The following is a 14202-nucleotide window of genomic DNA, read 5'->3' as shown; positions in this document are numbered from 1 at the left end:
AACAAGAAAACTAGAGTAACTGAGATACTACACTTGATGTTAGTCAGAAGGCTGAGAAGTTATGGGCAGCTGAGATCATTTTTAATTATTGATGATGAAAGGCCCACCTTGAAACCCCTTCTGATTTTAATAACTTATATTTGTTCCGGTATTCCATCTTTTTAAAAATAAAATTCAACACATATATTTTAAGTGGAATAAATTACATAAAATAGAAATACATATCCATTTCATTTCTGTGTTTATACCAAATACAAATACTTATAAAAATTTTGGCAGAACATTCTGAACTATTAACACTGTTTTAGAAAAGCCTAACTGCAAGAATGGAAAGAAATTAATGAGTTTTATACAACCATAAACAGTTTTCCATATAAGTCATAACATAGCTTCTGAATTGCTCTTTGTTCAAAATAAATAAATAAATAAATCATCATAACCTATATTAGGGGCTTACTCATATAGTAATGTCCTTTACTTTTACAGATTTAATTTTATATCACAGGCAGTCCCTAGTTAAGAACAGTTTATTCTTTAACTTTGCCTTTAACCTGAATTTGCATTTAAGTCAGAACATGTACTTAAAAACAGATTGCCTAATTACTAAAAATGGTGGACAGCATGGTCCTTCCTCTAGCCACTTGAACTTGTGTAATGCTTTCAGGAAAACAGGCTGTATATTAAAAACATGTGGCTTCATGGTTCCTGAAAGAATTGTGAAGTTTCAGCTTAAGTCGGATATTCTTAACTCAGGGACTATCTGTATCTAAGTGAAGCCTTGATGGTGCCTACTAGTATATTGATTTTTCTTAGAGGTATGCCAAAAGTGTTTCATCTCCCTTTTTTTGGTGCTCAATAGAGAATTAAACTTATGTACAAAAGACTGATCCTAAGAACAGTCTTAAACCCACTGGTGGTATTATTTTAGTTTAAGTGACTTTATGTTTCTAAGAGAATTTTCTTCACATTGAAAATTGTTCCATTTCTCTTTTCCACCATTTTCCCTCATTGTTCTCATGGTTTAATTGAAACTTTTTTTAAAACAAGTTTTATTAAATTTTTCTTTTTCATACATATTTTATGAACAGAGTATTGATCGGGTCACATCTTATACAACTTATAACATTAATTTTAATTAATTGTATATATTAATTTTTATAAACTATTCCAATCTTCTTTTTTGTTTTTTCCAAATACAATTTACACATTTCAATTTCTGCCATAATATTCTTTTTCCCTACTTTTTTATCTTATCTTAATCTCTTCTTAATACATAATATATAAAATCTCACCATCCGCCCTTCAAATCCTAATTTCTTAGCATTACTTCAATTAATTATCTTATTTCTCCATTTATAAAATACGTTTCTCAAAATCCCCATCACACTTTTGGCTATAAACAATGTACTTCATCTTATTAAATTCTTACATTGAAACCCTTTAACTTAATTGACCTTCCACATAATAAGCAATTTCACTATCCACCCTTAATTCCTAATTTCTTGTTATAGCATCAATTATTTTATTTCATCATTTACATATTTTTTTCAAAATCCCCATCACACTTTTTAACATTTCAATTTTGTTTCTTGATTTTAGTTATTTTCATAATTGAACCAAATTACCACTTCATATTTCATCTGCTGTTCCATTTTACAGTAAACAATATACATCATCATATTTGCTTCCTACATTCACAATTACTAATGTTAATACAGTTCCTGTATACAGTTAATATATATCTTATTTCCCTTCCTCCTTTCCACTATTCTTCCCCTTTTAACCATTTTCTCTTGGTCTCTCCAAAATTCCACTTCTTAGTAATTTTCTCCCTTTATCCCATTCTCTTATCTTCTTCTTCTTCTTCTTTTTTTTTATATTTATTGTTCTTTTCTCCTGAATCTTTTCTCTAACTTTTGAGTCTATTACTCGCATAATTCTCTATTTAATTGAAACCTGATGATGTAAGATGAGGACTTTGAATCTTTTATGAATGTTAATTTTGATATATTTTAAAATGGATGTCTTCAAATGGATTCCGACTCTGCATATGTTACAATTTATCTGATTGCCAAGCTGAAACCAAGTTTGTGGACTTCTAATTCCATTTTAAGAATATTCCTTTTTAAATGTATGCTTGTTTTTCAAAGTTCCTTTTTTATGGGATGATACAGTACTTTAACAATACTAGACTGCTAGTTCTAATGTGAATAAAATGAATATGGTTGCTCTGTTTGTGTCTTGTGTTCTGTATTTTCCTTAATTTAGCCTATTATTTTTATTGCAGACAATATTGTCATTAGTTGTGGGACAGCTGTGAATAGTCATTGCAAAATTGAGAACTGTTGTTGCTTCTTTTAAGAGTTCTGACAAGTGTTAGTTGAACAGGCCTGAATGCTCTGAAGGATCTTTTTTGGCTTGAATCCCTATTAAACTTTCCATAGAAGTCATTTTTCAAGGAATAATAAGTTGCAATAAAGAAAGTATTGCAATCGGTACTTCATCTTTGTTAAATGTCTTAAACTATTTGTAAAATTTTTGTTGTTGTTGTATTCAAGAGATCTGAAAACTGTGTCCATTGATGAAGTGGAATCAATGAAAGAAAGTGACCAATTTCTAGAAACTCCCTTAAATGGTTCTTTGATTCCTGTGGTCTCATTCTCTCTTCTCCTCCTCCAAACAGATGTATTTGGGTTCTGGACCATATTGTGCTCATAAATATAGCTACATTAAGACAATCCAAGCGTGCATTATCTTATTTACAGATTTCAAACACGCATATATAATAGGCTAGTCCAATGACACTACTGCCAAAGCTTTTTGCAAAACATGGTTAGAGGTTAAGCTTTAGTCTTATCTCCTATGCAAGCAAATTTTTAAAAGAAATGCGGAGAATAGGAAAAAAATTTAAATTGTACAAAATGTGAGGGGAAAACTTGCATGTTTTCATTTCTGCTTTTTGGATTGCTTAGAAGTGCATTACTTTAAGCAGAATACGTACAGGCATGTCCATCATCAGCTCCTGCATCTCATATCTTAGCATTTTCCTCATAGAGACATGAATCCACATCAAGAACATCAAGGACATTTTCCAGTATCAGGTTTTAATATAGGATACATCTAATTTTAGAGAGTTGTTTGAATAAATTGTTCTTTGAAAGCTCCAAAGTATCTCTTTCTCAACAGCAATTATTAGATTCATATTATTATCAAAAATATGGAAGACTGATTTGGTGAGATATACAGTAGCTTTTGTGATGCATTATTTGTTCTGTCCAATATTGTTACAATATTCAATTAAACCTCTTTTTCTAGCAAAATGAAGCTAGCAGGCCTAAATCTTGAAGATTGACAGAATCAGTAGGGCAAACATTGGAAATAAATGGCTAGGGACACAGAAATCTGCAGAAGAATAAGATTTATGCTCCACTGGGGCTGTGATCAGACGTAGACAATAGACTTTACTCTTGGAGTTCTTCAAGTCATCAACAGATGCTTGGCAGAATGCATTAATTATAACAGCCATTGTGTCTTATCAAATGTGTTTCTTCTTTTTAAATGTCAGTTATCTAAGGAATATTTGAGTGTGAGTTCTTTGTGGTGTAAGTATTTGTATTTATTAATCCCACCCTAGCTTAAAATTTTAATGGGTATGCTTATCCCGAACAACTCCTGGCATGCTGTAATTACACTAAAGAGTTAATCTAAGGACCTAAATTGGGACCCTTTGGGGAATCACAAGAAACGAAGAGGAGTCCACAGATTTTTAATGTTTAATCTGGTTAGACTTGTGAAGGCAGAGTGGGAGTCTGAAGTGAAATCTGTGCAAGTCTGAAGTAGTCAGTTCTACAAAGCCTGAGAACCCATAAGCATAAAAATTTAACAGTTGAGAATCAATTTTCAATCTGAAATGCCAATGAATACACAGAATTATTCACATCAATCTGTACCTCATTTTAGGGATTCAGATACGAAAGAATTTGAGAAACCGTGAGCTAGAATCCTTGCATTCTTTCTTTTCCATCATGAAAATCCAAGAGACTCTATACATACAGAAAATAGATTTCTAGATCATCCATACATAATCTAATATATATCTAACCAACTTGGCAAAGGTTGCCTGATCATTCTTTAAGAGGAATAAAGGAATCCTAAATACCAGCCATTTATTTTTCAGGGCTTGCAGCAAAAATTCTTTTACTGGACAATATGTTACAGACTTCCTGAAACATTAAACCCATGTTTTGTTATATTGCTGACATTATAAAGACACCCAGCTGCAGGTAATAATATCCCATCTAGTCAGATTTCCAGTTTATCTAGATCCATTTTATTAATGTTTGTAATCAATTATTGTGATGTTATTTCCCTTAATCTGGCTACGTTTTGTTTTACTATTTTTAAAATAAGTTATACTGTGACTGTTCCAGTATTATAATTATTGATTTTACTGTGGTGGTTTTATTTGCTGTGTTAACAATTTATTCTTTTTTTTCCTTTGAGCTAATCAATTACTAATAAAGTGCTGCTATCTACAGACTTCTTGCAGTTCTTGCAATTTTTATCTTTGTCTTTTGCCTTTATTTCTGCAATAAGGTTGAAACTAAAAGTAACATTAAGAGGGATGTTTTTAAACCTGTAAGCGGGAAGTACTTGAGCAAGTGTGTTTATTTGATAATGAGGATTATAGCAGGTAGGAATGGGAGTTTATGCTATATTGCAGAAGGAAATTGCCATTTTGAAAATTGCATTGTATATTGGAGTTCAGTCATGTATTATTTATATTTTATTGGATTTTTTGGCAAAACGTTCCCTGGTGAAATTTCCTTTTGTGTTAATGGAATCAAAACTTTAAACATGTTTCTATATTGGGTAATATGTATTTGCAGCAGAAATGACATTTTCACATGGTTTCACACATTTCCAAGGAAGACTGGATTAAGTAACAGTGAATTAATTGAGGCTTGCATTAACAGAATGTCATCAACCTCTTTGAAAACTTGATCTTCTATACCTTATTAAATGTCTTTTCTTAGTAATTTCAATGGATATAAATTACTATTTATTTAAAGGTTAACTAGGTTGTGGTACCACTTGTAAGATAATAGATTTCCCCCACCATGCTTAATATTAAGTGAATTATGTGTAGCTCTCAGAATAAAGTTAATATTTTTTCTAAGGAATTATCCTGCTTTAAAATTATTGGTATTTTTCTAGTAATAGTTTTATATACTGTTTAGTTTATCTCTCATAAATCAAGGATTGTGCCTCCATTACTTAATTTCAATCCATCTCTTTTGCTTTTTGCCATATTTTTTATATTTGAAATAATCTTTCTGAGTAGAGTAATTTAGCATTAAAACATTGTTTATGTAGTTTGTCCTTCAGTTTGTTTATTTATTTATTTATTTATTTATTTATTTATTTATTTATTTATTTATTTATTTATTTATTTAAATTTCTATACCGCCCTTCTCCAATATAGGACTCAGGGCGGTGAACAGCCAAAGTAAAAACAAGACATACAAAATCTAAAAACTGTTTAAAATAATTAAATATTTTGGCCGTAATTAAAACAATTCCAATTTAACATCTATCTCGCTACAGATCACTATTTTTTCAACCCACCTGTCCTCACTTTTAAGTTTTTACTTTAAATTTACTTGCATTATGTTTGTACCATAGAAGTTTCGTTTTAATTCTATATGCAGAATTAATATTTTTAAAAATATTTCTGACTCAGTCTGTATCATAATGTATCATAATGATCCTTTCCCAGCTATATAGTTGGTAAATTTATGCCTTGTCCAATGATAAATAGAATTTTACTTCATATCAGATATAAAAAAACCTCTCTAGAATCAGAAATGCTATTCCATTGCAGGAAAATATTGCTATTACAACGCTTATAAAATTAGTATAATTTTATGAATTATAATTAGTTACATAAGCTAACTTTACAGGTTGTGTGATAGTAATATTTTTCTGCGGTGAAATAGCACCTCTGAATATGCTGGTTTTTGTTCTTAGTTGAGAATGTTAGCAATAAAGTACTAGTCTTTTACCATAGAATAAACAGTGGGAAGAGAAGCAGCAAATGGTTATGTTGGTTGGGGATTATGAACAGTGACCATATGTCTTTTATTATAAAAACCATCCTTTATTTCACAAAGCTGCCTTTTAGATTTTTTTAAAATCACTTTTCACTGATTTTGATATACAGCCATTCACATTTATGTGAAAAATATGGAAATTGAGTTGCCTTTTAAAAATAAGTTTACATAAATTGATTTTGGATATTTTTATTAGAAAATGCATTTCTGTAATTTTTTTTCTTGGATTTGCTCTTAAATATTCCTTTCTAAAGCAAAGTTATAAGTATAAACATTTGTTTTTATCCTTATGAACCTCCTTCAGATTTACCCCCTTTTCAGGTTTATCCTTTATTTTTTCCAGGAAAATATGGTTACGGTACTTGTAAAAACATTTAAAGTTCAAGACATTTAGGCATTTGAAATCAATTCTAGTAATTTTTAATTTGAATTGTGTTTGATAGCAATGAAGTACTAATTTGAATTTTGTTTTTATCTATAACCAGGTTTAGAGCTATTAGCAACATCTTCAAACACTTTCTAAAATAATAATCTTCACTGAATGTATTTATTAATCACATAATAATTTCTTGATCAACAGAATATTTCATAATCATCATTGCTTATTATTTGCTTATTGCTTATTATTTACTAGCTTTATATCTAACAGTTACACAGTTAGCTTAATTTGGCAGTTTTTGACTAATTTAATACTGGTTGAAAAACTTAAATCATAGTTTGTAGACCATTCTTATTGAAGCCAATGATAATAAACTTGTAATAGTGACTGCTACATATCTATAAAATAGAGAACAAGCAAATAAAAGATCAACTGCTCCTATGAACTTTAATTATAATATCTGCCTAAAAGTATGTTTTGTCTTTTAATTCTATTATCTATTATTTATACTAGACTCCCGTAAAGAATCTGCTCCCCAAGTACTACTACCAGAGGAAGAGAAAATTATTGTAGAAGAAACAAAAAGTAATGGTCAAACTGTGATAGAAGAAAAGTAAGATGGTTTCTTTAAAACAAAAGTTTTGAACAGTTTATATATAATTATACATATATATATATATATATATATATATATATATATATATATATATATATATATATATATATATATATATATATAAAAAAGAGGCGATAGACATCACGATCTCCAGAACGTTTATATATATATATAGTACAATGCTACAGTAAAATTTATGCATTAGTTATGTACATATCACAATAATAAGGAAATATGGAATATACAGTCATGTGCCAAAATGAAGTACACCACATAGAAATTGTTGGCTTTTCCATCATATTTCAACATACAGATATTTAATCTTCATTTCAACAATATTGATAAAGGGGATCTAATATAACATACCCTGCACCATTTACATTTTGTACTCCATTTGTTTAGATAAACATAAATACAGATTTCACATGTGGAAAAAGTAAGTACATCCCTACATTTGTCTCTACCTCGCATTTCTAAAATTCTACCTTGGAAACCTGTGTACTAGATGAAGTGTCAATGATTTGAATATTGTTTGAGAGGCTAGGGGACAAAGTTGTCTTACTGAAACTCCAGACATTTAATTTGATTTGCTCTTTGTTGCTGAAGTATCACCATGTCTAGATTTGAAAGAGCTCTCTCTGAGATTTTCAGAAAGAAAATTATAGATGCCTATGAATCTTGGAAGGGATTTAAAAATATTGCCAAGCAATAGGATATCAATCATTCCACAATCTGGAAAATCATCTACAACTGGAGATTTCAAGCAACTGCCAACTTGCACAGGAGGAAACCTTTGCTGCCCAGAAAAAAATCAGGGCAAGACAAAAGTTTGTTCGTGAATACTTAGGCAAAAATTATAATTTCTGAAACAATCCACTCTGGGCAATAGAGGCAAGCTAGAGTTATTTGCTATAATACCAGAAAACATGCTTGGCAAAGATAGCCTTTCACCAGAAGAATCTACACCAACTGTAAGACACATTGGTGAAAATGTTAATGATTTGAGGCTACTTTGCTGCATTAGGGCCTGGACAGCTAACCTTCACAGAATCCACTATGAATTTTTCCTTATACCAAAGGGTGCTTGAGGATAAGATGAGGCCATCTGTCAGAAGACTGACACTCAGCTGAAAGTGGACTTTACAACATGATAATGACAACAAACATTCTAGTACATCTACCAAGGAATGGCTGAAAAAAGAAGAAGAGAGAAATGGAGTTCTGGGAGGCCCAGATATAATGGCTGGTACATGCAGGGAACATTGCATAGCTGAAAAAATCCTGCATGGAGGAGTAGGGAAAAATTCTTCCCAATCAGTGTCAGAGGCTGGTATAAGAAATGCCTACTAGGAGTGATTTCTGCTAAAAAAGGAGTAATACCAGGTATTATTGCAAAAGATTTCCTTATTTTTTCCACAGAAGGAAATGGCACATCTGTTAAATTTTTATTGAATAAATGATTGTTAAGTCATAGTTTTTATAGTTTTTATTGTTAAATTACATCAACTTTATCTTTAAATGTTATTTGAATGAAGGTGAAATATTAATATGTCCCCATATGTTAAAAACAAAAAAACTTTACATGGGGTGTACTTATTTTTTTATGTGACTGTATATATGTATATTCTATTGAAATTCATTACTTAATTGCCTAAAATGTGGATCATTAGTCCACTGTTGCCCATTTAGACCAATTCTAATAATCTTGGGTTCTCTAACTTTTCTTTTTGCATCTTTCTTCCTTTGTCCTTGTGCCAGCTGGGAATTGATCAGTGTTGTGGTAAGGTGGCATTCTTGAGTACCCTGGGATTTCTGTTTTTATTTGTATGTAGGATTGCAGGTGTTTTAGTGTGGTTAATTGTATTATTTTTATATAAATGTACATCTGAAGAGCTGCTTTATTTCAAAAAAAGTTTGCAACAAATAGAATTGCTCTTGAACAGCATTTGATAGCAGATCCGTCCCTAATTCAGGTTACTTTATAGTAATTAGCTTCATAAGCTTATTCCCTTTCCCATGCCTGCAAATGTCTTACTTAAAGAAATACCAGAAAAGCCCTAAATTTACTGCAATACTGCACATAGGGCAGGTTCAATAGTTTCTTCTGTAACTTTTTCATCCCACATTATATATTTTGTGATGTGAAATCACCTGTATTGATACAATGTTATATATGTTTATAGTATTTTATCTTAATTTTCTGTTTTAGAAGTCTTGTTGACACAGTATATGCATTGAAGGATGAAGTACAGGAGTTAAGACAGGTTGGTAAAACATACTATAATACATTTTACAATTAAGAATAAGATGATAAAATATGACAATTATGTCAAAAACAGGGTAGCTATTTTTAGAATTCTTCAGAATTGGCAATAGAATCAATATGTAATATTGGTTCTCTAATGAAATAGATATTAAGTAGCCTTCATGCATAATTGATCATATAGGTAATCTAATCTAATACCATGTTTTCTGAAAATACGACCTACCTGAAATCAATCTCTCTCTCTCTTCCCCCCCCCCTTTTAAGACTCTTATCTCCCTATCATTTCAACCACTAAGACCTGACTTCAACCATACATTAAAGCCTCAGAAACAAATTCCTTGGGAATCCTATTGGGCAAAATTACATCTCTGGGACAGATCAATTAGGTCCTTCCTCATCGCAGTGAAAAGTACCCAGGGAAAACTTCCGGTTCAAGAGAGACTGATTATTCCATTACAAGGGACTGATAACAGTATCCCTCAATTCCAGATGATATTGCTATTATCCTGAGATGAAACCCAGGCCTAACAGGTCTTGTGTGGATTGGGCCCTCAGTAAACTGAATCAAGTTCATAGTTGCTCTGGTAGCCATGAACGTCTTGTCTGTCTCCAAGTCTGTACTTGTGAAAAGCTGGATGATGTCCCCCAACAACTTAAGTCCGGTGAACTGTACTGCCAATCTAGGTATCACATCAAGGAACACAAGCATAAAAGCTGTTACTCAGTAGAGGGGTTGATATAGTAGCAGCAGCAACTCCAACTTATCTCTGAGGCACAAGCTGATGTAGAATCTCACACCTATCAGAATATTAGATCATGGATGAGATAGGGATTATCAGAAACTGGACTGAGCAACACAGTTGCAAGGGACCGCCTACTACCACAAACAGCCTCCCACCGGCCGGTACGCTCTCATAGAGAGGGGCTCCTCTGGGTGCTGTCAGCCAAGCAGTGTCGACTGGCGGCCCCCAGGGGGAGGGCCTTCTCTGTGGGGGCACCCACTATCTGGAACGAGCTCCCCCCGGAGATAGGAGGATCCCGGATCTGCGCACTTTCCGCCGTGCTCTTAAGACCCTCCTATTCCAGCAAGCCGGCCTGGCCTAATTTTCTCCCCTTTCTTTTTAAATTTTAAATTAAAATTTTAATTTGTTTTAAATTATTGGGATTTTTAATTGTCTTGGGCTAAATTATTTAATTTGGTTTTAATTATGTTTCTAACTTTTGTATTTATGTATTTTATTCTGTGCCTGTTCACCCCCCTGAATCCTTTGGGAGTAGGGTGTTATATAAATTTAATAAAACAATAAAACAAACAAACAACAACAGTGAAGGCTCTTAAGGCTCGATGAAGAGATCAGGGGGTGAGTCAGCGAGTCAAAATGTGGTACAAATACAAGGCAGCAGGAAATATTATTTGAGGTAGAAGAAATACCTTTCGTTGAGCACATGCTAGGTAAAAGGCAAAGATAGACATGCAATCTGCACAGACTACATTAATTCCAGTTTAAGAATTAAACTGGTTGGGGCCCAACAGAGGTTGGAACATCTGCCACAACGAACTGCTTCTGAGTTTAGCTATGGAGGAATCATTCTTTAAAAGCTCTAATTTCAGCTAGTAATTGTGTTTATCCACAAGAAAGTTCTGGATAATTATTTTGTAAATTAATAAAATCTTGAACATGAGAATTACTTTGTTACTTTGACTCCCTATTCTCCTGCAAAATACATTTCATAAATGTTTCATCTTATTTTTCATGTTGCATCTATCAAGCATCAAGTGGAGCTCCTCCTAATAAGAAAGAAAATTTTTTTCTTAATCTGAATTCATTTATAGAGGATTTTACAAAATAAAAATATTATGTTGAGCTCAGAACAAAACGAACAAGATTTCTTTAAACCCTGAGCTATTATTTCAAGAGAGCACAAATCTATAGCAATATACTCTGAAGGTCTCATTGTAGAAGCCAACTTCTTCATGGAAAACAATGTTTTTACTCATTTAAGGCAAATTGTCATAATGTATTTTGTTTTTGTTTTTTGGGCAGGATAATAAAAAGATGAAGAAATCGCTGGAAGAAGAGCAAAGAGCTCGCAAGGAGCTTGAAAAGCTTGTCCGGAAAGTTCTAAAGAGTATGAACGATCCTTCTTGGGATGAAACCAATTTATAAAAAAAAAAAAAGTATTTTTTTTCTTTCTATTGAAAGACCAGTTGTCAAATCTAACTGTGGAAGCCTTCTGATATTTAGTCAGTGTTGCATATAGAGCACTACAAACCAGGATTAAACTGGATTGAATTATCTTTTCTCTATATATAATAAAATTCAGTCCATTTATGAAGCTGTCTTTACTTAAGTGTAGATAGTGTGGACTCTGAGCTTGACCTATCTTTACTTATTTCCATTTAAACTGCCTCATTTTGCAACAAGTGCAACAGTTGGCTAAGAAATCCATCTCCCTCTTGTAAATATTTATAATTTTGAATTTGTATGTGATCAGTGTATCAGGACTGATACAGTATTCTATTGTCTTCCTGTAATGATTTCAGCTAAGCAGCAAACATAGCAGTGGCTGATGATATGCTCCTAATGTTTACTGAAAATTATATGCTGTTAGATGAATTGTTTTGAATTTTTCATTCTCAGGCATCAGATAGGAAACATTTTTGGTAATTCCCAGCATATTTCCCAGTATTCAGCCTATTTTAATAATTTAATTAAATTTATTTATGTCTGTTTAAACCTTCAGACACCATTTTAACATGAATTTTAAAACTACCAACTGTCAATGCAGTAAGTAAACCGTCAATTGGCATCATTTCATATTAAAGGTAAATATTTTAAGAATCAAGACTTACATGTTTCTTTTTGGCATGTTAAAATGCAGAATAGTCAAGTTAAGAGAAATGTGCTTGCTCTTATTTTTAGTGGCTAGTTCTTAGATAATTTGTATATTAGAGTTTGCAATAGTTGTGCATATATTAAACAACTGGCGAATGTTTTAATGAATCACTCGGTACTGTTGTCAGACGAGAAGTACAAGTCCATGATGTGTTTGTTTTGTGAAATAAATGTATTATTTATTTATTATTTTAGCATGAACATAGCAAGTTTTAGGTTAACATATGTCTGTAGTGCTCTAAAGTCAAATCTTATTTTACTGTGCAAACAATATTTTTTTTCCTTCTACAATCTAAACAAAATAATAGTCCTCTGACCTCTGTTCTATTTATATATATATATATATAAAACACACTAAAAATGGCTTTCTGAAAAGCAATCACCTGTGGTGCTGTAACTTTATGTTGATTGTTTGAAATGTATGTAGATATGGGAAATTACATATGGATTCTTTTAAATTACATTTTGGTCATGTAATACATTTTTTCAATGTTCCAAACTAGTTTGCACAAAATTTTTCAAGGTATTTGGTATTCAAATTTAATTAATGAAAACCTAAATCTAGCTATAGTACTTTAAGAATAACTTTCTGCTGAATTTAGGCAAGTATATACTAAGAATAATGCACAAACTGTATGTCTGCTAAAAGCAGCTTTTTTTATTTTCAATTTTCTTCCTGCTTCTTGGATAGTATAAAACTATGTTCTACTTAAAGGTGTGATGGCCCTGAAAAAAAAAGGGGGGGGGGAGAATAAATCAGTTTTTAAATAAAGCTAGTCTCTCAGTATTGGATTTCATATTAAGTGGACAGAAACATGTTCTTCCCTGCCAGCCTTTTTACATTGCACATTTTTAGCTCATAAAATTCTGTTGTCAGCTACTAATATGGAATAGGTAAAACTTTCAAACTTCAGCTAATGACCAAAAATAGGGAAAACATTCATCATATTTATATCGCAGTATAAAATTTAAATTGGTTCATGTAATGGGGTGGGGGGTGCGGTGAGAATTCAGCATGGCCATACTATTACAAGGGTAGTTCTGTGTTTGTCATAATTTATAATTGTCTAATTCTTGTATTCAGCAAAATAGTAAAACATGTCTCCTCCATTCATGAAGCAATAAGATTTGAGCTGTGTATTATTTCTCAGTGATGACAACTTGAAATATCTACTAAAAATTGTCATGGCAGCTGTCATGGCAGAGGGCATAGGTGGATTTTTTTTTTTATGAAATAGCTTTATTCAACCTTAATTAAAGTGAATGTTACAATTGTGTGGGAACTGTCCAGTATCCTTCAAAGACAGGATTAGAGGCCATAGAAATAGAAGGCCCCAGTAATAGCTGACCCAATTAATGAGATAATAAAAAAATTGCCAAATTAAAGGAAAATTGGTTAATCATCAAATTCCCCTCTTCAATTTGTTTTATACAAATTGTATCAATTTTTTTCCTTTTTGATGCTGTTGCTATGTAGCATAAGAAATCAGCTTGAATAACAATTACAGGTAGTCCTTGACTTATGATTGCAATTAGAATTGGAATTTTGGTCACTAAACATTGTGTTCTTTAAGCAAGTCTCTTTGTGAATGATTTTGCAACCATTTTTACCAAAGTTGTTAAACAAACCATGTGCTTGTTAAGCAAATCATATGGCTGTTAAGTGAATCATGTGGCCATTAAGTGAATCCAGCTTCCCTGATTAACTTTGCTTGTTGGAAGCCAGCTAGGAAGATTGCAATGTGTAAATTATCTGACTGCAAGACACTCTAACCATTGAAAATGCAAGCTGGTTGTTAAGCATCCAAATTGTTATCATGTGACCATAGGGGTAATGCAAAGGTCGTACCTTCGAGAATGTGTCATAAGTCACTTTTTCCAATACCTTCATAATTAAAATCAGTCCCAAATTGCTTCAAGGCACCTAGATT

At 32.0% G+C, this 14202-nt stretch overlaps 1 protein-coding gene and 1 long non-coding RNA gene across 7 annotated transcripts in view; one reads left to right on the top strand and one right to left on the bottom strand.

Annotated features, from left to right (window-relative positions):
* ARHGEF7 (Rho guanine nucleotide exchange factor 7) overlaps positions 1 to 12214 on the top strand; it is an 88520-nt gene extending 76306 nt beyond the window's left edge. For 3 of the 5 annotated variants that reach the window (XM_034418732.3, XM_034418773.3, XM_087895436.1), the window contains 3 exons: positions 7006 to 7105; positions 9318 to 9372; positions 11420 to 12214. In XM_034418732.3, the coding sequence (XP_034274623.1) occupies positions 7006 to 7105; positions 9318 to 9372; positions 11420 to 11542 (278 nt within the window). In that variant the 3' untranslated portion in view covers positions 11543 to 12214. Of the gene's footprint in view, positions 1 to 4177; positions 4284 to 7005; positions 7106 to 9317; positions 9373 to 11419 lie in introns of those variants that run through there. The other 2 variants (XR_004591697.3, XM_034418745.3) reach the window with 2 other exon arrangements.
* The window catches only part of LOC117666262 (uncharacterized), a 37853-nt gene that overhangs the window by 19045 nt on the left and 4606 nt on the right, over positions 1 to 14202 (bottom strand). The window lies entirely within an intron of this gene.

This window comes from Pantherophis guttatus, chromosome 5 (genome assembly GCF_059756535.1).
Source record: "Pantherophis guttatus breed Tessera chromosome 5, ASM5975653v1, whole genome shotgun sequence".
Taxonomy (NCBI): domain Eukaryota; kingdom Metazoa; phylum Chordata; class Lepidosauria; order Squamata; family Colubridae; genus Pantherophis; species Pantherophis guttatus.
This window is presented reverse-complemented; position numbering and strand designations above follow the sequence as displayed.